The sequence below is a fragment of the Erigeron canadensis genome, chromosome 8 (genome assembly GCF_010389155.1).
Source record: "Erigeron canadensis isolate Cc75 chromosome 8, C_canadensis_v1, whole genome shotgun sequence".
NCBI lineage: Eukaryota > Viridiplantae > Streptophyta > Magnoliopsida > Asterales > Asteraceae > Erigeron > Erigeron canadensis.
The window spans coordinates 46,959,711-46,987,163 of NC_057768.1; the positions used below are offsets into that span (position 1 = coordinate 46,959,711).

Sequence of the window (27,453 nt, forward strand, 5' to 3'; positions counted from 1 at the left end):
CGGTGACATATACAACTGAAAAATGCGGTGGTGGTGGCGGCTTTCCCCAACGACAAATGCAGCAGAACCCGTGGTTGTGGGGGAATTTCCGGTGACAAAAAGGTGTGGTGGCTAGCCTCCGATTCAACAATGTTTTGGGAAGCAAAAGAAAGAAAACATACATAAAGATTTATTGAGAAACGCAAAATCTCCAGATTTTAATGTCATTGAATGGATAGATGGAGAGACTGATTGAGTTTTTCTTTCTTTTTTACTTTTGCCCAAGAAAAGAAGTATACATTATACTATCTATATTATCTGTATCTATACATGTAGATTGAGATGATGATGATGGTAGTCCAGTAGGTATAATATTATAATAATTATTATTATTAATAAAAAAAAAATCTTTTTTATCAGACGGTGAATGACGAATTTGCCCCTCACTTAATGGACAAAATAAACGTCGTCTGGTAACGGAGTGTAAATTGAAAAAATTTACCAACTTTCGGGTTTTTTTTTTGGAAATTCACGTAAGGGTAATAATTGTGAATTTTGCCAAGTTGAGGGACCAAAAATGTAATTTTCTCACGATTTTATACTCAGAAGAACTTTTAAAAAGATTACTTAAAAGGATGTTACACATCAATGATAAGTTGGTGAGGTGGTTAGGAGATTCTCTGGTGACCTATAGGTCTCAGGTTTAAATTCTCATTCCACCAACTTTGAATATAAGTAGTCTTCTATGAGGGTTTGACCTGAGTATACCAAAGTTCAAGGGGAGGGCAGGGTTAAACCCCATTCATGGTCATATTTTCGGACGGATTAGCAGGGGGTCCCATTGGATATTTGAAATAGACATTTATAGTTCGAAAGAGCCCTCTAACATGGACACGGTTAAAACAACGTAGCTGTCATGACAAGAAGTTTAAACTTTAAAGCGAAATTATCTTTTCAAAATAAAAAGGATATTACACAATATCCATATGCACTTTGATTCACGGAAAATGATACATCCTCCTAATCAAATAGCTTAATAATCCTCCTAATACATTAAGAAAATGACATGTAGTATCCACTAATTCTCTTTTCTAATGTTGTCCTTAATTTTTTTCACATGTCATTATCATATAGTTAGAACTTAAAAAGATTATTAGGCTATTTGATTAATAGAATTAATCATTTACTTGATTCATCGAGGAAGACCGATGTCAAAACTCAAGCTTATTGTAGTTGACTTATTACATTAATGCTTTCCAATATTTAATCTCATCCAGCAATCAACGGCAGATCAGCCCACTCTCTATTTAGCACATGCCACGTAGACTCTCCATTCTTCATTGACTCACCATCACTGTGTCACATTCTTCACCTCACTCTCATGTTCAACCGTTAACACAAACAATACTTGCAACCAAACTATAGATACGTTATATGCTGTTAGAAAAGAAGCAAAAAGTTTCGTTGCTAAATTTGGCGAAAAGCCTCTTGCAAAACAAGGACCGTTTGACCGCAAGTTATCCGGCGAAGACTGGCGGAACCAGCTCATGATTGAATTCTCCATTCGAAACCCTAGCGCCTTCATAATCTACTCACCGGACACAATTCAACGGTTACATAACCGTATTTCAATGCTGCAAGTTGAGTTGACTGAAAATGAGGCGCCGTTTGGGATGCCGAGGTGGTTTATGAGCCGGTTACGAGTTTGGAGGAAGGATTTAGGTATCTTGTTTTTGCTATTAACTATTTTCCGGGGTATGCTACCTGGTTAATTATGAGTTGGTTTTGACTGGTTTTTATATGTTCTAAACCCACTACTTGAGATTTTTTACGTCGTAGCACGGGATATACTATTTCTTGGTGGAAGGTGAGCTTCAAGTCTTCAACAGCTGTTACCGAGTCATGATCCGTTGGTATGTCAATATTATGTTTGTCAATTTAATCTGCTGTATTTATGTATTATTTGTTGAATGCTGTTTATCCATCCAGGCTTTAGCAGTTCTTTTTCATTTATGTGATTCTTTAATGTGCTATGTGCCAACGTCCCCTTCCTCGGTAACTTATACTCTTTCATATATTAATGCTCACCCTTTTTGCGCAAAAAGTAGTGTTTGTAATACTTAATTCCTGCTAGTCTTTGTCACATAACCTACCTACGAAATAAGTATGTATATAACCTGTTAAGATATATAAGAAACATACCAAAATATGTTCCAAAGTTCGATTAGTTATCCTAAACCGATGGGGATCTGAATAAGACAACTATATTTGTGATCTTGATCGATAAATTAAGGAAATAACTCGATTCATTTAATATAGGTTTAGTAAGAAAAATGAAGCTTAGATATCAAACCAATAAAAATGAGAGAGACTTAATCGGAAAAAATGATGACAATACCTTTGAAGCCTTTGGGTAATAACATGATTAACCATGAGTCAGTATCTTCATTGATTAACATCCAATTTCTAACAGTGGCCCTCCAACTCTAACATCATAGTTGTCAATGAGTCAAAATTGAATCATACATGAATATTAGTACAATGCCCTAAAGAAAGCAGAAAAGTACTGCAATGATTGAACTATAATTTCTAAAATTCTGGCCACAGAGCACCCAGGCCAGCACCAATTGAATTCCAATTATAATAGAATCAATAACTTATCACACCTTAAATCATCATATAAAGGTGATAAACAAACTATATCATGTGTAAAACACGATACAACATTGATCGGCCAAACATATGTTAAAAAAACTCTCGATCTTTATTATTTACGGTGGTGATGTTCTTGCTGCTGTAAGTTTATTAGCTTTGAATATGGCCCGTTCTCATGCTCAAGACTTGAATGGGTCCCTTTCTCCACAATTTTTCCATTTTGGATCACTGATATCTCATCCGCATTCTTTATGGTTGATAGCCGGTGTGCAACCACGACACTGGTTCGGTTCTTCATTAGCCGGTCTAAAGCCTGTTGAACCACACGCTCAGACTCCACATCAAGCGCACTGGTGGCTTCATCCAATAGTAATATGGCAGGATTCTTCAGCACAGCTCGTGCTATAGCTACCCTCTGCTTTTGTCCGCCTGAAAGTTGAATTCCTCTCTCACCAACTTTTGTTGAGTAACCTTCCGGGAGGGCACTTATGAATGTATGTGCGTTTGCAAGCTTAGCGGCTTCAATCACTTCACCTTCTGAGGCTCCTTCTTTCCCATAGAGTATGTTTTCAAATATCGAGGTTGCAAATAGAGCCGGTTCTTGCTGGACTAGCCCGATATGACTTCTAAGAGACTTTAGCTTCAGCTTCTTAATGTCCTTTCCTGTAATATATGTGGCATTATATAGATCAGCCTTCTATGAAAACAAGTATTCTACACTGTTCAGAAATGGACCAGTTGGGTAACAGGGTGATGGGGTTTGACTCAGATGGACTGCTTTTTAGTATTGCTCTAAAAGAGGGGGTGGATTGGGTTAACCCAAAACGTTATTGTCTACAAGTATTGTAAATATTTATATTAACAATTATTGTGTCAAATATGATAACCAAAACTATGTGTTCAGAAGGATAAGGTTTTATGCATTAATATTGCATTATAGGCAACTTTAAGTTTTAACCCTTTTAACTCATTTAACCCGTTTCCTTTCAAGCTAACCCTTTTATATACGTTTAGAGAAGCTTACCATCAATCAGCACTTTCCCGGAGGTTGGATCGTAGAACCGAAGAATAAGAGAGAGAACAGAGCTCTTCCCGGAACCACTTTGCCCCACCAATGCCATGGTCTTTCCTGCTCGAATCTTTAGATCAAAATCTTTGAAAATCAAGATGTCGGGTCTTGACGGGTAGCTGAAATTGACACCTTTCAGTTCAATTGTCCCATCAACTTTTGTGATTTCCTCACCAACGTCACTCACAACTTGTGTTCTCCTGTCGAGAACCTCAAATACCGAAGCAACCATCTGGTTTCCTTTTAATAAATCTGGTGCCATTGCTAATGTTTCGCCCATGGCTAACGCGGTCACAATTAAAATCATAAATGATTTCATTACTGATTTGAACCCACACAACCCTCTCTCCATCAAGACAGAACCATACCACAATGCAAGACCATAAGATGAGAAAATGAAGAACTGAGAGACACCGTAGAATAATCCTGCAATCTGCCCTCGATTAAATGACTGTTTAGAAGGTCCAACAAGCTCTTGGGCATAAAGATCGAGCACTTTATTTTCAGAGCAAAATGCTGCAACGGTTCTTATGTTACTAACTGCCTCACCAGCAAGCATATTAGCTTTAAGATAAGCTTTGTTCAAGTCACCACCATACCCTTTCATGAACATTTTCTGATACAAAAACGAAACATTATTAGAAACTAAATACCTCAAAATGCGGACTGAAATTTACAAGGAGAAAGAAATAGAAACCTCGCTAATGTGACCACTGATGATCAACGGATACATAGCCATTACAATGAGTGTCAGCCTCCAATTTAAGAGGAAGGCAATGAAGAATGAAGTGCAGATTAAGCCCAAGTTCTGTATCAGTATTGTTGTTCGGTCAACAACTACGGTTCTTAGTAACGTTGCATCACTTTCTAAACGGGAAGCGAGCATTGAGCTTGTGTTGTTCATGTCGTCGAACCATCCAATCTCGTTTCGCAAAATAGCTGCAAAAATTCATGATTAAAATGAAGGTATCCTAATTCTTGTTGTAGCAATTTGTTTAATGTAGGCTGTAGCTAGAGCTTTTATGGATTATAAATACATTTCTGACTTATTTTGACGTTTCTGCAGAGCCAACGTTTTCTTTTAACTATATTCATATGATATTCTGAGTTGACACATTCAGTAGTATATGGGTCAAATGGCATCTATATATGTACCTGAAAACATCTTTTGACGAACACGAAGAGTGAGCCTTTCTGCCATGATCCCGAAGCATAAATGAGTGATGGAGTAAACAGTGATACTCACACAAGCACCAAAACAAAAGAGAAGGGCAATCTTTTTGACCTCACGCTGTGTGGTTTCCCAGTCCATGTAATAAGCCACGAGGGCTTCACTAATCCCAAGAGCAAAGAGAGGCATACAGGATCCGGCTACGAGTGCTCCTATGGTACCGGTTAAGCCATAAACCCAGTCAGGCTGAATCATCGAGTATAATCTTTTTGAGGAAATGCGTGGTGGCTTAATGTATTCAACACCTTCAACACCGAGCTTGCCTACAGATTCTCTATCAGAATGAAAACTAGCTCCTATGCTCCTTGTAGTCGTGCGGGATAGTTCGCGAGAATATCTTATGCTACACGGGAAAAACCCAAAGAAAGGGAAAAGAAATTCAATATTCCATTAACTTGATTGGGTCACATATCAAACTTAAAGAAAGTGGCTAACCTGGAAGGTCTTCCCATAGAAGCAACACGGGACGGTGCACGATGCAAAGAGGCTGTTTCTTGAAGTTGAACGAGCGATGCATAGGCACTATCAGGTCGGGCCATGAGCTCTTCATGGCTCCCAGTTTCCGCTATCTTCCCTTGGTGAACAACAGCTATAATGTCTGCATTTCTAATGGTGGAAAGCCGATGGGCTACAACTACGGTTGTCCTTCCCACCATCACACGATCAAGTGCCTCTTGGACACTCTTTTCAGATTCAGTGTCAAGGGCGCTAGTGGCTTCATCTAACAATAAAATTGATGGGTTTTTCACGATCGCCCGTGAAATTGCAATTCGTTGCTTTTGTCCCCCTGAGAGTTGTATCCCACGTTCACCCACCTGCGTTTCAAATCTTTCCGGGAGATTGTTAATAAAAGTAATCGCCTCGGATAACTTTGCAGCGTGTGTGATCTCTTCATGAGTAGCCGAATCCTTCCCATATAAAATATTATCCCTTATCGTAGTAGCAAAGAGAGCTGGTTCTTGATTGACCAGCCCAATCTGGTTTCTTAGCCATTTTATGTCAAGCTCACATATATTGTTCCCATCTAACAGGATCTGGCCCGAGAGAGGCTCGTAAAATCGTTCTATCAGTGATATAACTGTACTCTTCCCCGAACCGCTACCACCAACAAGGGCCACAATTTTCCCAGAAGGTATATCAAGACGAAGATTGTCAAAGATCATCACATCTGGTCTAGATGGGTAACTGAAACACACATCATCAAAGCGTATGTGACCATCCAATTTGGCAAGTGTACGGCCTGTTTTGGCACTGGTTTTGGTTACTGTTCTCCTCTCTATCATTTCAAAGATGGGATATGCTGCTGATTTAGCCCGAATGAATGCGCTGACGTCCGGTGCAGCCTGCCCGAGAGACCTACATTGACACAAACATACAAAATATCAAAATTGTTGATACATCCCTCATTTTGTTTGATGTGAGTATGTTATAGTTTCAACTCAGTTGCTAATGCATTGCTGGTTAGTAAAGGGGCAATAATGTCTTAGCAGAGCTGTGCTAAAAACATCTTTCAACCTTTTTAACCCGTTACCCAACCTGCCAAGTAACTTTGGCGCATCTATTTTACAGATATTTCCTAAATATGATGTGGGCGACTTACAGGCCAGCAATGACAACATTGAGCATGGTGGTGAAGGAGTCGCCGCCATTAGCAATGTTTTTGTGGACGACGATGCTGGTATACCAGACGAGCAATGACCAAGAGAGGAAGAGAACAAAATGCAAAGTTCCCAGGCCCAAGCCTTTGGCTAGACCAGCTTTTTTGCCGTACTTGTAAGTGTTTGACAGAGCTTCAATGTAAGAATTTACTGCCTTCTCTTCTCCAGAAAATGCTTGCACTGTCCTTACATTTCCAATTACCTGCCATCAATAATCTTTCATTTTTCAGCACTTAAATTTGAATGCTAATTTTTATATCTGAAACGAAGTGAAAATTTTACATATATTCAAACTGTTATAGTAATACTATAGCTCATGATTATGTTATTTAGTCTTTTGGAATTTTTAACAAGTTCCAAATAGAGGTCTTTATCTTTGTAAAAAAAGAACTGTGTCATCTTAATAATATTTGAACAAAAAGCCATTGAAAGACAATAAATTCACTTGGTGCGCTTTTTCAAGAGAGCAATTATATTTTTGTATATTAGTAATCTTTTTGCTACAATAAATGGCACTTAGATAAATATTCACATGTTGTCCATGACTGTATGTCTGTATTTAAACATTACTTAAATTTCAGTACATAAAACACTAAAGTCCTTTTAAAAAGTCACAAAAAAGAGAGAAGAAAATCACACCTTTTATTAAATGAACAAAAATGTTGTATGATAATGCAGTAGGAACGGAAAAACAATGTTATGTTAGTATGTGTGAAAGAAAGTAAAAAGGAAAGAGACCTCTTCAGCGATTTCACCCGCTTTGACGTATGATTTTCGGACTCGGGCAATGAGGCCCGTTGCGATGTAAGCATAGACACCACCAGCGATTGCAATCGCAGGTACGATTGACAAAGTCACCAAACTTATCTGCCAAACTCTAACGAATCCTATAATGAATCCGGATAGGAATCTGCTGATGTAGTGCATGAAATTCCCTACCTGCACCCAACCATTATCTTTGTTACTTTTTTTTTTAAAATGGCTAGCCTACTACATTACAACTTATCTATCTATATATTTTAAATAGAAAGGTTAAATAGCCTTATATATGATAGAAAAACAATACAAAATATTAAATTAAATGCTGCTAATTACTACAGACTTCACACTTAATATTAAGGGGTGTAGTAAAGTCGATCCGAAAGTAGATAAACCATCAAGTTAATACTCATTATTTGTGTTAAAGTTAATTTTATATACAATGATGATGAAAGTGGCGTGAAATGACCAAAATGCCCTTCATGAGGAAGTTAACAGAGCGTTATAATTAACTGCAAGAGCGTTAATTTGTATTTCTCCATATCCCCCTTTGATAGGGATTGGATGTTGTTGTTGTTTGTATAACACCACTTTGTTTTTAATTGTGATCACTAACAGATGGATGATAAATGTTACTGTAATAGAAGGAAAATAAAAGGCGCCTGGTATCCCAACCATATTTTTGGTAATTCGACCAGACTATTAATGATAGGGGGCCGCTTTTACTTTACCAAATTTACCATTACAGACAGTGGGACCACACTATTTTGGAGCGATATGATCGAAATACCAAAAATGTTGGTCGGGATACACCAGGTGAAATAAAAAGGTAACACTAATTGTAGTGGTGAATGTGGAAAAGTGTGATAAGTGATAGAAGTCCATAATTGCGGTGCATGGGCGATTAGAGAAGTGGGTACAAGTTCAGCCAGCCAGCCTGCCCAACAAGACTGATTACAAACTCATTCATTACAGAACCCTATTTAATTCAATGTTGGCATTTATAAAAATCTCCCCCACCCCCTCCTCCCCTATAAGTATTCTATCTGTTGTACGTACATATGTTATTAAACACCGCCTTCATCTCCCTTTTAGTTTATATTTTTCCCCCTTTATTTATATTTACTTTATTCGTTTTAATTTTATCAATTTAATAATTAATACTTGTGCAAAATGAAGTACTGTTTATGAATTTGATATGTATATATCTGAGTTTTATAAAAACATACATTAAAAAGTTTTAAATGTGAAGATATTATAATGATGAGTAATTAAGTTGTATACTCTTACAGGAAGGAAATATGTATACATCCTGATTCAAAAAATAAAAATAAAAATAAAAATGATACATCCTGATTTATTATTAATGTAAAGCAATTATTCGTAAGGCTGTGAAAAAGTAAGTATCGTGTTTTTGGAGTAAAAGTTAATGTTGAATGCATCTATCATTGTGACATTTTTGTGAGTGTACATCAATGATCAATCCTACATTGATAATATTGGTTTAAATATAAAACAAAAAACAAAATTGGTGGTTGGATATTAACTTGTACACCTACTATTTAATACATTTATTTCGTTATTAAAGCTAAAGTTCCGTTCTTCCAATTAGCGATATTTAGTACGTTGAAAACACCAACTTTATCTATATGTATGTATGTACGAGTCCACATAATGTATGTGTATTTATGTATGTATTATTGTATTTGTGATTATTATTATTATCATATTATTTTATTTTAACACAAGTAGTCTTGCAACTTAATTGTTTTCTTAATCTTTTTAGTCTATTATATATTAACCAACGGAAACTACTTAATATATCGCTAAATATTGTCGCTTTTTTCACATTGACAGTGACCATCAAAAACATAGGGCGACCAAATCATACAACAATCATCATACTTATATATAATAAAACAGTTGTATAAATATGCACTTCTATCCTTTAACAAACCTAATATAAACGTAACCCGTTTTCCTATATCTGTCTATCTATTATATATAAGGAAACTGTTACAAATCAAACTAGCAATAAAAATTGTTCTTTCCAAAGCCGGTAGCTTTTGATAGTTGATATCATCTTTAGTCTTTATACTTTACTTTTTCAACTCCATATATGTATATTGTCTTTGTAATTGTTTATACAAGTCTAATCTTTTCAAAATTCCAAGGTAGTAATTTATGAACTATTCTAAAGAACATAAAGTTTTTTGGCATATAAATGGAAACATCAAATAGTAAATTGTACTTGCAACTGACAGGAAATAATACTAAGTTTGCCCTAAGGGCTGTATTTAACGTGCATAAAAAAACTTGTACCTTCCATATTAAAAGTACGCCCCTGATTTTCATGGTAAATGTACAAACAATTTATGAACCTTAAACACAGCCCTAAGGGCTATATTTAGCAAACCCCTATATATAATTATAATTATATATATATATCAATCATTAATTAATCATAAAATTTTACTATCAAAACATATGAGTGTGTACTCATTCAATATCAAACATGAATGATTATATAAAAATTAGGTGGTGGAGTATATATATATAAAGTAAGTAATATTTGCATACCTTCTCAGAAATGGCATCTTGAACAACAATGATATCACTAGTAATTGCAGAAATGACTTCTCCAGTTGAAGCTTCAGTGTCAAAAAGGCTTATATCTTGGCTTAACATTGATTTCAAATAAGCCATTCTCATCTTTGCTGCTTGTCTTTCTCCACTATGCATCCAACAAGCCACCTCTATCCACATTTTCTTTGTTATTACAATATAAAAAAAAATCCCTCTTGCTAATTAAACATATTAAGTTATAATTTGTAAATTAATATCCAACAACTTGAAAATAGACATTGATAATTGTTTATGATAAAAAAAAATTAAATTCTCTTATCAAAAAATTTGTATTGATATCGGAAATGAAACAAATGAGGACAACTCTATACCCAATATAAATCTGATTGTTCCCAAAAATTGGATATTAGACATGAAACTGATTAGTCCAATCAAAATGAGGACAAGCTTTTCTTTCTTTTATCCCTTTTGCATGAGGATACATAAATCATGACAAACATACTAATTAAATATTATTAAAAATACTTACCAACCCATGAAGAAAAGAGTATCACCACACTAAGATACACAAAATCCAAAGAATACTGCCAAACAACAAACATATAACAATAAAATAAAAAAATGAATCTTTATATATAGTTTCACAATTCACTAAAATTTTATATATTTGTTAAAACATTCAAACCAATAAAAAAAATAAACTGTGAAAAGCTTTGTTTTGTCTCCGATCACAAAACAAACAGATTAATTAAAAAAAAAAATTCCACCTTTGCAACTTTATGAGAAGCTTCTTTAGGAAAAAGATATGCAAGTCCAATAATATTAATCAACTTGCCAAAAAATATAAAGAAAACAGGAACAGATGCACCATGAATGCATGCTCCAACAGAACCAAGAAACATAAGAAGATAATCATATGAATCTGCAAATGTGAAAAGTTTTAACATTGAAACTCTTTTTGGTGTTTCTTTCTTATGATGATCATGATCATGATCTTTGGTGGCACCACCACCACCATCTTCAACAGAGAGTGATGAACTCATTATATTGGAGTATTATTATTATTATTATTGTTATTATTATTATTATTATTTTTGTGTGTTGCAAAAAGTGGTGGAGATGAATAATTAAACAAGGGGTAATGAAGGAGAAAATGGTGGTGAGCTGTGGGCTACAGAAAGATGAAAAAAAATAGTTCGGTAGTTTAAGTCCATTTAATGCAAAGCAAAAGTAAAACCAAGCTAGCTAGGCCAGAGTGTGTGTTGACTCATGACATAGGCGTATTTATGTGTGTATGTTTATATGTAGAGAAAATATAGGTTACAATGTCAAGTTATTTAATGCAATAATTTTTAACCATATTTTATCACTCCATATTAACTACCTTATACTACTACTATATGTCTAGTGTATTTCTTTCTTTTATCCCTTTTGCATGATATATTGATTGATATTGATTATATAGTTTTTGACCCGTTATGTACTTATATTGTTTATATATACCATATACTCTGATTACATATGTAAGTATACGTTAGTTTTAATGTTTGTATTATATAAGTGTTGATTAAATAGTACAACATATAATTTAATTATTGTTGAGTCATGGATTCGCTGAGAAACTCAGCGAGCCTTCAGCGACTCTCGAGTATTTTCGAGTTAAAGGATAAGTTCAATAACTCACCGTCATGTTTTGTAAGTCAAGTATGGACGGGAAGATGAAGATAAGAAGGTCGGTCCCCAAAGACACGTGTTGAGAGATCAGAATGAAGACATATGACCTTGTGCCGTTTTGGTACTAATGTGTTTCTCTTTCATGCCATTTTGGAAAAGAAACAAGATGAAGAAAAGAGAACCATACAGATCTGGAAGATCCACCAATAGATGGTTGACAACCTTCATGTGTCAACATCTATTGGGTTGTCATGTGATGTCTTTTCTCTTCTATATAAAGCATCACTTGACCTAGCCGCAACTTGGTTGGTTTGTTCCACATTATACACTTAGTGTGTTTTTCCTCTCTTTGTATAATTGTTGAGTCTTTTGTTTGTCAAAATACTTAATAATATTTTCTCTTTTTTTTCTTGAACCGATCATGTATTCACTGTTTAATTGATATTACATTTAATTAAACGGTTTACTTTTTATTTTCTGTTCTTAGTAGAATTTACATTAGTTTTTAATTACATAATATATGCAAATTTGGGATTTTCAATTATGTATGCATAATGCATCATTAAAGTATGAGTTAATAATTTAATAACATTAAAAGCAAAATTAAAATAATGGAGGTTGTAAGTTTGAATAAGTAAATTAAAATAAAATAAAGTTAATTAATCCATACAGGTTTTCATTATTGTAAATGAAATTCATATAATAATATAACCAATAAAATAATCAGGCTAGCTAACAAAATAATTTTTATAAAAAAAAATGTGTGCATGACGTTGAATCGCATAATGTATTTGATCAATAGCCAGAAACATTGAAATATTAGTAACCTTAGCTTAGTTGGGATTCAATCCATATATAGATTTCAATATTTATAAATTATAATAAATATAATAAGTACTACATATACATACATATAATCTACATAATAAATAAGATAGCCATACTAGCTATAGTCTGAATAAGAAACGATGGGCAAAATGATTATTCAAATTGTTAATAACTATTTTTATAAGAGTTTTGTATAATAACATCTTCTAAAGTTCTAAGAGTCGTTCTAAATTAGTTGTAATTTTATCATAAAATTCAAAGAATATGTTTTTAATATGAAAGATACAATTTTTGTATGCAGCGTATTGATCGTCTTTAGGCTGTCATTAGAAAAATTCTAAAACCATGTAATAAATTTAATTATATATATGAACAAATGTGAGAAATTTGATATTTTGTAAGGATATGCAAGTGGTATTGAAACTTGAAAGGATGTATACTTAGTTTTGGAATCTTAGAGGGATATATATATAGTAGAGATTCTGGAAGAAGGCCTCTTAAGAAGAGAAGGGAGAGAAGGTCCTATAGGCCAATTAGAACGCGACATGTGTCAAAATGAAAAAAAAATTCGCGGTGGCATTTTGGTAAATAAATCAAACATTTTTTAAGCTTGGTCAGCCTGGGTTCTGGGTTAGCTTGGGTTCTAATCAGATTGGTAGGTCAGCTTGGTTTGGTCAGCTTGGGTTCTGGGTTAGCTTGGTTGGTCAGCTTGGTCTGGGTTAGCTTGGAATCTGATCAGCTTAGTTGGTCAGCATAATCAGTTTGGTCAGATTGGGGTCAGGGTCTGATTGGGTCAGCTTGGGGTCAGTTTGGGTCAGCTTGGGTTAGCTTGGGGTTGGGTCAGCTTGGGGTCAGGTTGGGCCAGCTTTGGGTCTGGGTTAGGTTGGGTCAGGTTGGTTAGCTTGGGTTGGGTCAGCTTGACACAATCTACACAAATGTAGATTATGGGTTTTGGGTCAGCTTGGGGCCATGTTGGATCAGCTTTGTTAACTTGGGTTGGGTCAGTTTGACACAATCTACACAAATGTAGAATAATCTACACAGATGTAGATTATGGGTTTTGGGTCAGCTTGGGGTCAGGTTGGGTGAGCTTGGGGTTGGGTTGGGTCAGCTTGGGGTCTGGGTCAGGTTGGGTCATGTTGGTTAGCTTGACACAAAACTACACATAATCTACACAAATGTAGATTATGGGTTTTGGGTCAGCTTGGGGTTGGGTTGGGTCAGTTTGGGGTCTGGGTCAGGTTGGGTCAGCTTGACACAATCTACACAAATGTAGAGTATGGGTTTTGGGTCAGCTTGGGATCAGGTTGGGTCAACTTAGGGTTGGGTTGGGTCAGCTTGGGTCATGTTGGTTAGCTTGACACAAAACTACACATAATCTACACAAATGTAGATCCCAAGCTGACCCATATTCCAGTCTGACCAAGCTGACCCATAACCCAGGCTGACCAAGCTAACCCATAACCCAGGCTAACCATTCTGACCCAACGAAGCTGACCAACCAAGCTTATCAGAACCCAAGCTGACCCAGAACCCAAGCTGACCCAGAACCCAAGCTGACCAACCAAGCTGACCTAGAACCCAGGCTAACGAAGTTGACCCAACCAAGCTAACAAACCAAGCTGATCATAACCCAAGCTGACTCAGACCCAAGCTAACCCAGAACCAGACTGACAAAAGTTTGATTTATTTACAAAAATGTCACCGCGTTTTTTTTTTTTAAAAAAATCCACATGTCACGTTTTGATTGGTTCATAAGACCTTCTTTCTCTTCTCTCATTAAGACACCTTCTTATTTGATCTCTCATATATATATATATATATATATGGTGGCAATCAAATGAGAACCAACTTAAAATGAGAACAAATAAGAACACTTAAAAACTACATTTTGATGCATTAAAAGTCCATAAAACTGACATAGTGCATAACTAATTATCATTATTTAAGTGTTTAACAACACATGGATCCGTCAAAATCGAAAAAAATATTATTTTTTGTTGGATGCATCATTTTGATAATATGCATCCAAGATGGATGCACAAAACAAAAAACGTGATTTTCTCGATTTTGAAAGATCAATGTGTTGTTACACATTTAAATAATGATAATTAGTTATGCACTATGTTAGTTTTATGGACTTTTAATGCATCAAAATGATGTTTTTAAGTGTTTTCACCTTTCTTATTTTAAAAGTGTTCTCACCGGAGTGTTACCCTATATATATATATATATATATATATAAACTTTATCTTAATATTATAAACTATGGACTATATGATAAAGATGGAATTCTCATTTAGAAAGTAAAACTAATAATGCTAGTTTAAACTTTCAAAGTGTATAAAAGTAGCATGGTAGGATCAGTGGTAAGCACTCTTGCTTCTGAAAACAGAGGTCATGGGTTCGATCCCCATCCCATGCAAAGGTTGGAGGGCCTTTTTCTACCATTTAGATAGAAACTGGAAGCAGTCTTTCTACTTAGGTAGAGGTAAGGTCTGCCTATATTTTAACCTCCCCCATACACCGTCGAGGTATTGAGGCTCAAAACCCGCTGAAGGCGGCACTGAGCAGTTACTTACTTACTATAATTTTGTTGTATAATAATCTAACTAATCATAAATGGTAAGTTTTAGTGAAAAACATGTTTTACCACAATTATTATAATTAATGAATTTTAATGAAAATGGTAATATAACCTTTTTTTTTACATGCAAGCATTTCAAGTATGAAGGCTTGTGAATTGTGATGCATGTGTTTGCATTGATTTTCAATTCCTATTTGATGTTCACACTATTGCTAGTTATTTTAGGGATGTTTTAACAAACGTGTGATTAACATTTTTCATCTCAGAAACGCAAACATGAACAATGACATCACTCATACCAAATATGCGAAAGGACAGAAAGGTGATATGTTATTTTCTTCGATTATTTTAGAAAGGTGTAAATTATGAATTTTTTTTTTTTTTTGATATGTTGGAACCTATAATAGTATAAAAAAAACCATTCAACAAAAGAAAGATAAAGTAGTTTTTTTATTTTTTTTTATTATTTATTAACATAAATTGTGTGTTTGACATAGATGGCTCAACAAGATTATGAGTCTGACAATCGTTTTGGGCCTCCAAAAATCCAAGACTATCAATATTTTGTTTATTAAACATAATTTTAAATTTTAGACTAAGTATTATTCCATCCGTCTCATTAAAGTTGTCCACTTATGAATTTTCAAAGTCGAATTTTACGAACTTTGACCATATATATATATGAGAAAAATCCATAAAAAGGTAACCTATTTACATGAATTTCCTATTAAAGGTAACCTATTTTGTTTTCGTCTATTTAAAGGATCATATTTTCAAAAAATTCCTAATAAAAGGTATCTCGTTAGTTTTTGACAGACAGAACTCGTTAAGTTCCACGTTATCGATGTCATGTCATCAGTTTTGCTGACGTGGCACTTAACTTTGACGTGACACTTTACTTGTCTTGACTTTGACTGGTCAAAGTCAAGTGCCACGTCAGCAAAACTCATGACGTGGCATCAATAATGTGGCACTTCACGAGTTTCGTCTATTAAAACTAACGAGATACCCTTTATTAGGAATTTTTTGAAAATATGATCTTTTAAATAGACGAAAAAAATAGGTTACCTTTAATAGGAAATTCGTATAAATAAGTTACCTTTTTATGGATTTAACCCTATATATATATATACCCTATATATATATATATATATTTTAAGTTGTGTTATATAATAGTTGATGAAAGTTATGCCAATGAAACTCACATCTAAAACACAATTAATTCATATAACTTTCATCAAATATTATATAATATAAACAAAAATATTTATGTTCAAAGTTCGTAAAGTTTGACTTTGAAAATTCAAAAGTGGACAAGTTTAGTGGGACGGAGAAAGTATATAATTTGTATCGCAGTAATATTCTTATTGATTTTTGCATTAACATCTGTATTTTTTATTACTAGTTGTTCAATATATAGTATATATAAGTCGAACTACGCTTTTTTTTGCATCTTATTTTGTTTATTATAATTTATATGGTATAGAACTAGGCCTTCAAAATTGATATCGTTCTACATAAACATTAGTATATATACTAAAAAGAGTGAATCGTTTTGCGTGCCGAATCTTTTATTTTTTTTCCTTCCACTACTTATGAACACGAAAAAAGCCCTTTTGGTCTAATACTCTTACAATAATGGTCCCCGTCAACTAACGATCGTTAAGTTTGGTCGGGTGTTTATCGGGAGTTATGAAAACTGCTGCAAATCAGACCCTTTTCTTTAGCAGAGATTTACGATAATTAAATGCTATTTGAGTTTCTAAATTGACAGATTGACTTATTGTACACTTTTGTAACTAAAATCAAGCATTACTTCTAAGTTAACAAAATTTACTTTTAATATGTCCGACCCGTAGCGAAATGTTGGGTCGATTGGATTTCGTGGGAACATTTTTTATTAATTTTTTGTTATGCTTTCATTTTATTATTATTATTATTATTATTATTATTATTATTATTATTATTATTACTATTATTATTATTATTTTCAATAACAACCATCTTCTACCAATGCATATACATATCTATATGCCTATATAAATTAATGATACAAATATGTGTTTTATGTATATGTAGTTCATGTTAATTCCTTTTTTCGTATACATTTTTTAAAAAATGTATAAACTCGAATATATTGTTTTGGGGTTTTAATTTGACGTATGATGCTGTCAGTTTTTGGATTTTTCTAACCGACTTCTACTTTTATATTGTAATCCCCATGTAAATGTTGCATAAAGTGATCTTGAAAACCGATTATAAATCTTATATATAATCGCACACAATAAACGTTTGAAAAACCGTATTAATTTTTAAGCTACCATATACATGAATGTAATGTTTTTTGGGACAACGCACAAAATGAGATATCTCGTTGCACTCCAAAAAGTGGATATGGTGGAAACCATGATATTCAATGATTTTTGTTTCATGTATGTTAAATTAGTTTTAGTTTTACGATGTGAATATGAATCCTTTTAATTATTTTAGCTTCAAAGTATTCTTATATCATCATGTATCATATAGAGGCCAGTTATATAATTCACTATTAGCTAAAAATAAGCATATATATTTTACGTGAAATTTTTATTTGAAAACTAAAATTTTTGTGAAAACTAAAAAACTGGTCAAAACACACTGTGATTAGAATTAACACAATGTGTTTTTATTGTGTAATCTAAAAATACATTGTGTTAAGTTGTAAATCACAATGTGTTTTTGATAGCGTGGAAATAAAAAAATTGTTCAAACACAATGTGATATGAACTTAACACAATGTGTTTTCTAAAAAAAATAAAAAAAATTAAAAACACATTGTGTTAAATTCATATCACGGTGTGTTTTGACCAGTTTTCTAATTTTCACGAAAATTTTAGTTTTCAAATGATCATAACCCTATTTTCACCTATAACAGGTGGGGTGATTCACTTCTCTCTATATAAGTATAAGTTGTCATTTTTACCAAATAAATTATTATAATTGCGTTGTCATTTATTTAGCCGTGTCATTTAAATGTTCTTAATCATCAATCCTAATCGGCTAATCATTAGTATTTTTATTTTTATTCTTTTTAAATAATAAATTAAAAAGCCAAAGACAAAATTAGAACTCAAGACTTCTAACTTTTAATATTGTGCACAAATCACTTGATCTAACTTAATAGCTGGTTACTTTTACAAACTACTATAGATATTCAATGAAAACTAACACTAATGCTAATTTGAAGACACTGATAATATCCATGTATTATAATAATGTAAAAATCAAACCCTTATGAAAATACATGCAATACGAGATTGATGCATATTATTTTCTCAAAACATGCCGTTACAAAACTGCGTTAGTATTTTACATTTGTATTTTAAACTTTTCATATATAAACGTTGGCTTTGTATTTAAGCGTTATTTTTTTTCAAGGTTTTTTTTGTCATGTTTTTACTTCCGGTTCATATTTCATTTGCTTTTCAAAAGTTGATTTGCGGTTCATATTTTTTTCTTTATGTTATTATATTATATTATATTCTTCTTTCTTACTATTGACATACCAATATATTGTTAACCACTTAAATAATGATAATTAATTATACAATATGTTAGTTTTATGGACTTTTAATGCATCAAAATGATGTTTTTAAGTGTTCTTACCGTGTTTTCATTTTAAGAGTGTTCTCACTTGAAAACCACTATATATATATATTAATGGATTATATTGTGAAAAATTAACATTAACATAAAAATATTACACTAGATTTAGGCCCATGATAAATACATTGCAGGTTTGTGACATTTTAAAAATAAAATTAATTATTAAATAAATGTAACAAAACAAACTTTTTGAAGTTGTGATTGAATTGATATTTTAAAATATCTGCAAAAACAAAATGATAAAGATGTAAAAAATAAAAATATTACGCTGGACAATAATCCAGTAATAATATACATTAACTTCAATTATAATATAATAGTGCTCAGGGCCGCCCATTTGACGAGTAACCTCATGATATATAGATCTTATAATAATTGAGAGACAAAAAGTGTACGACAACTATCACAACTTAATCAATACGAAAGCTAAAGAAGAAACATATGAAAATTAACTCTATATAAATATTGATTTCAGTTTACCAATTTTTTTCAACTTTAGTTAAATAAAAAGATAAACAAATAGTGTATGACCAATATCACAACTTAATCAATACGAAATCTAAAGAAGAAACATATGAAAATTAACTTCATATAAATATTGATTTTAGTTTACCCTTTTTTTCTTTCTAACTTTAGTTAATTAAAAAGAGAAACAAAAAGTGTATGACCAATATCACAAATTAATCAATACAAAAGTTAAAAAAGAAACATATGAAAATTAACTTCATATAAATATTAATTCAAGTTTACCTTTTTTTTTCAACTTTAATTAAATAAAAAGAGAAACAAAAATTGTTTGACCAATATCATAACTTAATCAATACGAAATCTAAAGAAGAAACATATGATAATTAACTCCATATAAATATTTATTCCAGTTTACCCTTTTTTTTCAACTTTAGTAAAATAATAAGAAAAACAAAAAGTGTAGATAGATAATAATAATAATAATAATAAAGATTTTTTTATAAGATGTTTTTTTTATTAAAGGTTGGTCATTTTTTATTAAATAAGTTTTATAAAAATAGCTGATTAATGAGGAGGGAATATTAAGCTAAAGGAGGAGGATTAGGGGTGTCAAGTGTACCCCCAACCCCCTCTTATTATTATTTTTTTTCCAACTTTAATATATTTTAAAATATGTGCAAAAACAAAATGATAAAGATGTAAAAAATAAAAATATTACACAGGATAATAATCCAATAATAATATACATTAACTTCAATTATAATATATAGTAAGTCAAATAAAAGTACGTCACCTCACACGTACATAGCTAATATAGTTTACTAATCTGGTACTTTTGCAATGTAACGATGATAACTAAAAAACATTATGAGGTTTGGTTTGTGTATGTTATAGTAATTAGTTATGTCAGTTATGGGGATTAAATAGTTGAAAAGGATATGAATAGATGGTTAACTAGAAACTGGAAAATATAGAAGCTACCTGTGCCCTGTGTGCCAAAAATTCGTGAAAGTGGTATTCCATCTATACACTAGTTTGGAATAATTATTGGTTTCTTTAATCCCATTAATTATTTTGAAAAATAGGGATATTGATGATAGGTAGTTAAAACAATACTATCGAGTCAAATTATGATATAAACGATTGACTAAAGTCAGAAGTTTTTTAATACCAAAACAATACTATCGAGTCAAAAATTACTATTAAAAGAAAGAACCACTTAGAAAAGAGGCTAGCTCATATCATATAAACTAAGACCAAATAAACCGTTCTTGGGAATTAATGCCCTTTATGTCTTTCAGCCAAATGTTGGTTACGAGTTCGAAACCTTTGAAATGCATATTGGGAATTAGTCTTTGCCAATGAGGTGAGATATGAGGGTTTTCTCTAGCATTTAGCTGGTTTCCTCTAGAACGATAGCGAGACTTCCATCGCCAGTCATGCCCTCAGATTGACTGTGCGGGAGACGTGGTTGATTCTCTACCGGACGATGAAGTGGTATACCGCTAAGCCCAATTACCACTACTATGGAAAATAAAAAACCAAATATACCATAATTCAAATTGTTTGGATAGACTATATCACAACCCACTTGATCAATCATCTGGCATTTCAGGATAGAACACCCGAAAGCTTTTGAAATGACACGATATTTGATTGATTAGTTGCATACATAAGGGAGTTTTCCATAATTCAAACAAATTGGATTAGATCAAGTGGTTGATCGAAGCTCTTGCCTCTAGAGATAAAGATCATCATGTTTCGTAATACTGAAGTTCTTTTTCTACATTTGCTAGAACTAGAAAACAACCTCTTTATTTTTGATAGAGGTAAAACTGTCTACATCTCAACATCTCTCATATGTGGTCGAAGATAGTATAAGACCCAAATCCGTGGAAGGCGACTTTGTGGATATCTTACTTACTTACTTACCATGATTCAAAATACTGGCGAATCCAATATAATTAATAGGGATAGACTCCAATCCAAACAATAAAATTTTGCTAAGTTTTTCTTTCAATGCTTTTTCATTCTTTTAACATCTATGTTAGCTTGGCGTCACATCAACATTTCTTAAATGGCATACTAACTGACACACCAACAAGAAATCTTTACTTTGTCACCGTATATACACATACATATATAAAATAAATCATTCAAAGAAACCAAATGACGAAGCAAACAACTCGTCAGTTGTTCACCGAAGAAGACCAAATGGAGGCACATGTTGGGTTAAACACATTGTAATTGGCCCATAAAATTCAGGTTTGGAAATAACGGGCTTAACGAGGCCCATTTCTCATGGACTTGAATAATAATACTGTTGTTTTATCTTCAGATAAGTAGATAACTATATATGTGGCCCATACAAATAGGTGAAATAGGTGTGTTTACTCGCGTATTATCAGTACGTCTGTACATGAAGGAGTGTCAAAGGTGTAGAGGCGGTAAAGCATACAAAGCTGGTATTGAACTGGAGTTAGCGTTGTTACCATTTCACAAGAGTATGAAGTCCATATATATGGCCACATAGATACAGTTGAAAATAATGTCACGTTAACGTTACACCAAAAAAGCTAGTAAAATACCACCACCTTAAGTCCTTAATACCATGTTGAAGTCGTAAGACATCTCCCAATAATACTAAACCAACCCCTAAAATTCCATCTTGAAAAAGAGAGAACCATTGGATGAAAACAATCAATTGAGTTTGGACGGTTAGATTGCTTCCCTATCTAAACTTCCTTTTTTATTTAACATTTACCTTATATTTACATTAGATTAAATAATATTATATACGGAGTACTAGACTAGATATTTAAATAAATTAAATTACTTTACACGAAAGTTGTAAACAATTGAACATTGAGTAAATACTCTTGCTAATCTTACACAACATAAAAGAAATGATTAATAAATATTGGGTAACAATAGTTGTAAATGACGGTATGATATTTCGATATTATTTTTGTTTATTTACTAACTAACTTAACTCGCGGGTTCAACCAGAGCTTTATTAATAAAAGTTTTATAATAATAAGTTACGTTAATATTTAAGAATTATGGAATAGTTCAAACATCATCATAACCTCGGAATAGTATATATTATATTTCGAATAAATATAATTAGTTAATTAATCAAAAAAACTAAACTTTTTAAAAAAATTAAAGACGATAAATAAGCTATTTTTATAAAATGATGATGTCATGACAATTGTATTTTATCTCCCAATAATAATAAAAAAGCCTTTTAAATTCATTTTTAGAAAAGCTATAACCCTTGAATGAAAAACAAAAATCAATATTAGCCTTTTGATTGATTTGCTTACCTCATTTACCATTTTTAGATTTTATTAAAGAAACTTATGGTTACATTATATGTGAAGATCGAATAATTCTAAACAAGCCAGAAATTGGTTCATGTTTGTTAAGAGTTTTATTTTGAGTTTAAAACTAACAAAAGGAAAGAATATTGATAAAAGGAAATTGAGTAAACCAAAATTAAAGGGTTATACGAAGGCACATATATAATTTAGTAGATTTTGAAAATCACCTTATAGATTGTTAATTTAGTTTCATGTAAAAATTTGTATATAACTTTTATAGTTATAATGTAGATTTTAAAATGTTAAAAGGATGTAATCAAAATATTTAAAACACAAGAAAAATATATAAAAATAAAAATATATATATGAATAAACTTTTACCCAGATTAAAAACCATAATCATTTTTGAGCCAGTTTTACTTTTCATAATTTATAGTTTTTTGTACGAAATAAATTATTAGAATATTTAGATGTTAGATAATTACTAAAATTTTAAAAAAATTCATATATTGAAAGAATGAATTTGTTTCAGTATCTTTAGACAAAAATAATATTGATAGTAATTTTACAAATATATATAAAAAAAAAGAACTAAACGATAAAAAAATAGTTTTATTGATTATAAAATATATTAGATTGGATTTTAGATAATTTGTTAATAATAAGGTTTATTTTTAAAAAGATAAAGATGAAAATACAAAAAAAAAAAAAAAGATTAAAAAAAACGTAGGAGAGAGAGAACAGAAAATATAATTTTAAGGGTTTTAAAGGGTGCAAATGTATCTTAAACCTCCTCTTTTAATTATGATAGATATCATAACGTGATTTTAGACCCACTTATAAAACATACAAATACAAAATATGTTGAATATGACATGTCAAATGTAGATAATATCATAATTTTTAATCAAAACCATTTTGATTTTAATATATTTTTCATAATTTTTCCAATCGTCTTTTTAAAAAAAAAAAAATTAAAATCTATTTTTGTATTGGTCAACTTTCCGATAACTTAAAAACATTTAAATTAACATTTATACTTTATATAAAATTTATAAAGTTATAACTATTTAACTAATAATTATCTTTTAAATGATAAATTAAACCGCTACGACATTGTCTCTTAATATACTAATTAATAATAGCACAAGATGAAAATATACTATTAAAATTAATGGTGAGGATTTAAAATTATTTTGAAATTTTGACAATTAATCATAATCCAAATGTTAAGGATAAAGTTGTTTCAACTTGAAAGAATCTTTATCCTATATAAATACTAATTGTGGGGTTTAGTATTATAAAACAATTATTAAAGTAAAACAAATAAGACAAAATTTACATCATGGTTAAATTGATGCTAAATATTCACGAAGTAAATGATGCACAATGATTTTCATGATGCACGTTGGTTTTTAGTAAAAAGAAACCTATTGATTTATTTATTCTACTTTAATACTTGTTTTATTTTACCTTAAACCTATTAATTGTTATAGATTTGTTAATTTTCCTTTTGAAGTTTTTTATAAATAGTAATGTACGAGATTTAAAAATTGAGAAATAAACTGTAAAAAGATGAAAGGTGAAAAAAAAGTGATAGTTTTTTTTAATATTTAAATCTTAAGTAAATGATAAAAATAATATTTAGTTTAAATAAAGTAAAATAATATTTAGTAGTAAAACGGTTTTTGTAACTGTTTTACCACTATAGGGATGATTAATGAAAAAACCTTCGACGATGGATAGTTCACGTTGATAAAATGAACAAACCATAGGGACAGTTTTTGTAATTTACTCTCATTTTAAAGTTTTTATGGACTTCTTATTTTAATTTATAACTATAACAATAAAAGTCAAAATTGAAAGAAAAACTTGACATGAGTTTTTAATTAGTCAAATATAAAACAAATACATATATGCGGCTTATTAAGCCTTCAATTTAGATATTTAATTTATAAAGTTTTGCCTCTTTTACAAAAGTTAACTGTAAGATATTTTTAAAAAAATTAATAATTAATTTACAAAAAAGTTATAGTTTCAATTATAATTAAGAGAAGTTTTTCTTACGTTTAAGGGTTTCGTCATAAAGTGTACTTCTATTGGAATATTTTGTATACTTTATGTGTGTTATCCCGCGTATTACGCGGGTTAATAATCTAGTAAGGTAATGTAATTGGAAATTTAATTACGAATAGTATTTTCTGTTGTGTTTTAATAAAGGAAAGAGATATTTTCTTTTGTGAAACTTAAGTTGAGTAATACATTAGGCTTCTTTTCCTTTTGGTTGATTCTAGAAGCACAGAATTAATAAGTAATTCAGATTCTTTGGTTGTTTTAAGTCGCAAGCTACTGAAACCACTTTTCATGTGAGTGCTTCCGGTCATCCGGTGGGTTCGATTATCATCAATTCGTCTTGTGTAAGTTTTACCAAGCTATAAATTAAGGCCATTCATTCATGTATCACAAGCTAAAATTAATTTATTTGCTATTCGTTAATCAAGCTCATCCATTCCTTATACGTATATGGGTGAATATATTTGATCACAAGTTGCGTGATAGACAACTGAACATATATTTACCGAAATAATTATTATATCAAACTAGCACATGGTACCGCAGCAGAGTGTGGTGGTGGTGTCAGTTACAACGGTGTGATGGTGGCGGTGAGTGTTATTGATGGCGACGACATCGAATGATGTAGGTTGATGTAAATGTAATTAATTAATGTAAAAGTAGTAGAAGAAATATGTTAGAAGACAAAGGTTTAAACTTTAAAGTGTATAATATATTAAGAGTAAATTTTTATTAGTAGAAAAACATGATTGATTAAGAATAAATTGATCACTTCTAAACTCTTATTTTTAAACTTTTCAACAAAGTGTTATAAACTCTTGTTTATAATGTAGTAAAGATATCAATATGTATTAAGCAACAAAACGTACGTGAAATTAAGTTAAAAGAGAGCGAGCTCCAATTTTTATTAATTAATAGTTATTCAGATTGGCCACACCTCTGGCGTTCTGTACAAACAAATCAAATCAAATTTCGCTTACAATTTCAGATCTCTCGATTCCCAAGGGAAGATCGATCTTAAATAATCATCAGTTATAATCAGGCCGGTATGATGATCTTAATTATTCGTAATTAAAACATATACTACAGTAATTAACTATCTTAATTAGCTTCGTCAATCCATCCATCCACCCATAATCCTGATACACGAAATCTCAAACTTAACCTAGAAAACGGCAACCGCTCCAGGAACCAACACCTTATTAGATCCCAAATCTTGTTCTTCATCATCTTCGGCTTCCCACATAAATTGCGCATATGCTCCCATCACCATACTGCGCCATTTTCAATAATTAAACAATTACTAATAGTTTAACACTCGTACTCATATATAATACATTAGTATTTGATATGAAACATATAATTTATGTATATATAGTACCAATCATGAGGAGAGGCAACAACAGCTTGATCAAAGTAAGATTGAGCTCGTTCTCCGTCTCTTTGTGTTTCCCAAATTAATTTACCATACAAGGATAACAGTTCCCCGTCTCCGGGACTAGCTAGTATCGCTCTCCCATAACACTCCTCGGCTTTAACGCTATCTCCTTCTACCTGTAATTAACCGGCCGGCCAGTATTAATGTAAAATGAATCAAATATATATATACACGCACGTTACGCTATACCTACCTCGTGCAAGAACTTGCCATAGTTTCTAAGTATAAGAGGATCGTTAGGGTTCGACTTCAACATTTTTTGATAATGCGCACCAATCTTCTTTTGTTCGTTATTATTGTCACTTCCACCAAACCCATCTCGGCCATTTCCACTATCAAAACATTTCTTCGCAAACTCGAATGAGGTGACACTACTACTAGTATCACTAACAACATCTTCATCCGAAAACGAGTGATAATCCTCGTCTACTTCTGGTAACATGTTTGGAAACGTGGACTGCGATCCAGAACGACTGATGATCATTGATTTCAATCGAATAAGCGCCTGGGGTTCAGATATAGCTCTGCTGATCCTTCCACGGTGGTTGTTGTTGTTCAGTTCCAAATGTAACAAAGACGAAAATTCATATTTTTCCCAACTAGAAAACGAATCGTGGCGTTGAGGAATGGTGAATCTAGGTGCACCCGGCAGTAACGACGAGTTAATGGTTCCCGAACCAGTTCGGAGTAAAACAGATGACATCGTTAGTTTTTAATTTCAAAAGTCTTTGTGGAATAAGTTTAAGATCATATATATATAGCTGTTTTTCTTTTTTTTGGCAACAAGGTTGAATAAGAAGCAAGTGTTTGTATGAGTTCATATATATTATGCGAGTATAGTAGAGGCTTTATGAACGGTGTTAGATTAATTAGTAGTGTACACGTGTAAGGGGTGATCCATCCATCCATGCATGATTCCATGTGATGAGAGAGAGAGAGAGATCACATGCCCGTATATAACTATGCACACCCGGTGGAGTAGCAGGCGTTAGTGTGTCTTCATTAATAACTTAACGGAAGCACAGGGGCGAAGCTACTCAGGAACCATGGTTGGTCATCCGTCCTAAAATATAAAACCGGTATAATGTTAATTAGTACGAGTAGTAGTATAATGTTAAACTTTTTTTCTTTTTGTTTCTCATTTATCTATACTATCATACAACTATTTTGCCCTTTTTAAAAATCTCAATTCATCATTTAAAGTATCTAAAATACCCCTCTTTTTTATTCATAAATTTAAACATTCTTAGCTAATATACCTATAATACCCTTAAATCTCAACCATTTATTTTCTTCTCTCCTCAAATCTCAACCACTCATATTTTTTTCTCTCCTCCATAAATCATTTTTTTCCTTTAATTCATTCAAAATCTTTTATCTCAAAAACCGTATATCGATAAATTATAAAAATTGTATGGGTGTTCTTAATATTTCATGCTCTTTCAATAGAGATGTCATGCGATATACTTTCGACGAA

General features: G+C 31.9%; 2 protein-coding genes and 3 long non-coding RNA genes across 5 annotated transcripts; 3 read left to right on the forward strand and 2 right to left on the reverse strand.

Moving 5' to 3' along the window:
• Window positions 1-1,286: 1,286 nt before the first annotated feature.
• Window positions 1,287-1,988, forward strand: LOC122580396. The gene is made up of 2 exons (XR_006320785.1): window positions 1,287-1,701; window positions 1,819-1,988. It is a non-coding gene; the product is annotated as an uncharacterized LOC122580396 (long non-coding RNA).
• A 577-nt stretch (window positions 1,989-2,565) lies between these two features.
• Window positions 2,566-11,145, reverse strand: LOC122580394 (ABC transporter B family member 2-like). The gene is made up of 10 exons (XM_043752664.1): window positions 10,705-11,145; window positions 10,467-10,521; window positions 9,932-10,107; window positions 7,331-7,531; window positions 6,535-6,794; window positions 5,370-6,290; window positions 4,859-5,277; window positions 4,401-4,642; window positions 3,659-4,319; window positions 2,566-3,297 (listed from the first exon to the last, which is right to left on the reverse strand). The coding sequence occupies exons 1-10, from the start codon at window positions 10,978-10,980 to the stop codon at window positions 2,747-2,749; spliced, it is 3,762 nt and encodes a 1,253-aa protein (XP_043608599.1). The 5' UTR covers window positions 10,981-11,145; the 3' UTR covers window positions 2,566-2,746.
• On the forward strand, window positions 4,438-6,877 carry LOC122580395. Its single transcript, XR_006320784.1, has 2 exons — window positions 4,438-4,669; window positions 4,770-6,877. It is a non-coding gene; the product is annotated as an uncharacterized LOC122580395 (long non-coding RNA).
• Window positions 7,357-8,450, forward strand: LOC122580397. Its single transcript, XR_006320786.1, has 2 exons — window positions 7,357-7,431; window positions 7,970-8,450. It is a non-coding gene; the product is annotated as an uncharacterized LOC122580397 (long non-coding RNA).
• Window positions 11,146-25,413: 14,268 nt separating the features above from the next.
• On the reverse strand, window positions 25,414-26,844 carry LOC122579931. Its single transcript, XM_043752197.1, has 3 exons — window positions 26,170-26,844; window positions 25,920-26,092; window positions 25,414-25,812 (listed from the first exon to the last, which is right to left on the reverse strand). Exons 1-3 carry the CDS (start codon window positions 26,677-26,679, stop codon window positions 25,704-25,706), a joined length of 792 nt encoding a protein of 263 aa, XP_043608132.1. The 5' UTR covers window positions 26,680-26,844; the 3' UTR covers window positions 25,414-25,703.
• Between the last annotated feature and the right edge of the window lie 609 nt (window positions 26,845-27,453).

Bases quoted from the DNA above. Each gene is read 5' to 3' on its own strand.
- LOC122580394 (XM_043752664.1), bottom strand. From the start codon at position 10,980: ATGAGTTCATCACTCTCTGTTGAAGATGGTGGTGGTGGTGCCACCAAA. The intron at 7,532-9,931 runs GTATGCAAATAT...GGTTGGGTGCAG, and splicing joins AAGATGCCATTTCTGAGAAG to GTAGGGAATTTCATGCACTA. The intron at 6,795-7,330 runs GTCTCTTTCCTT...TATTGATGGCAG, and splicing joins CGGGTGAAATCGCTGAAGAG to GTAATTGGAAATGTAAGGAC.
- LOC122579931 (XM_043752197.1), bottom strand. From the start codon at position 26,679: ATGTCATCTGTTTTACTCCGAACTGGTTCGGGAACCATTAACTCGTCG. The intron at 26,093-26,169 runs GTAGGTATAGCG...GGTTAATTACAG, and splicing joins ATGGCAAGTTCTTGCACGAG to GTAGAAGGAGATAGCGTTAA. The intron at 25,813-25,919 runs GTACTATATATA...AAAATGGCGCAG, and splicing joins GTTGCCTCTCCTCATGATTG to TATGGTGATGGGAGCATATG.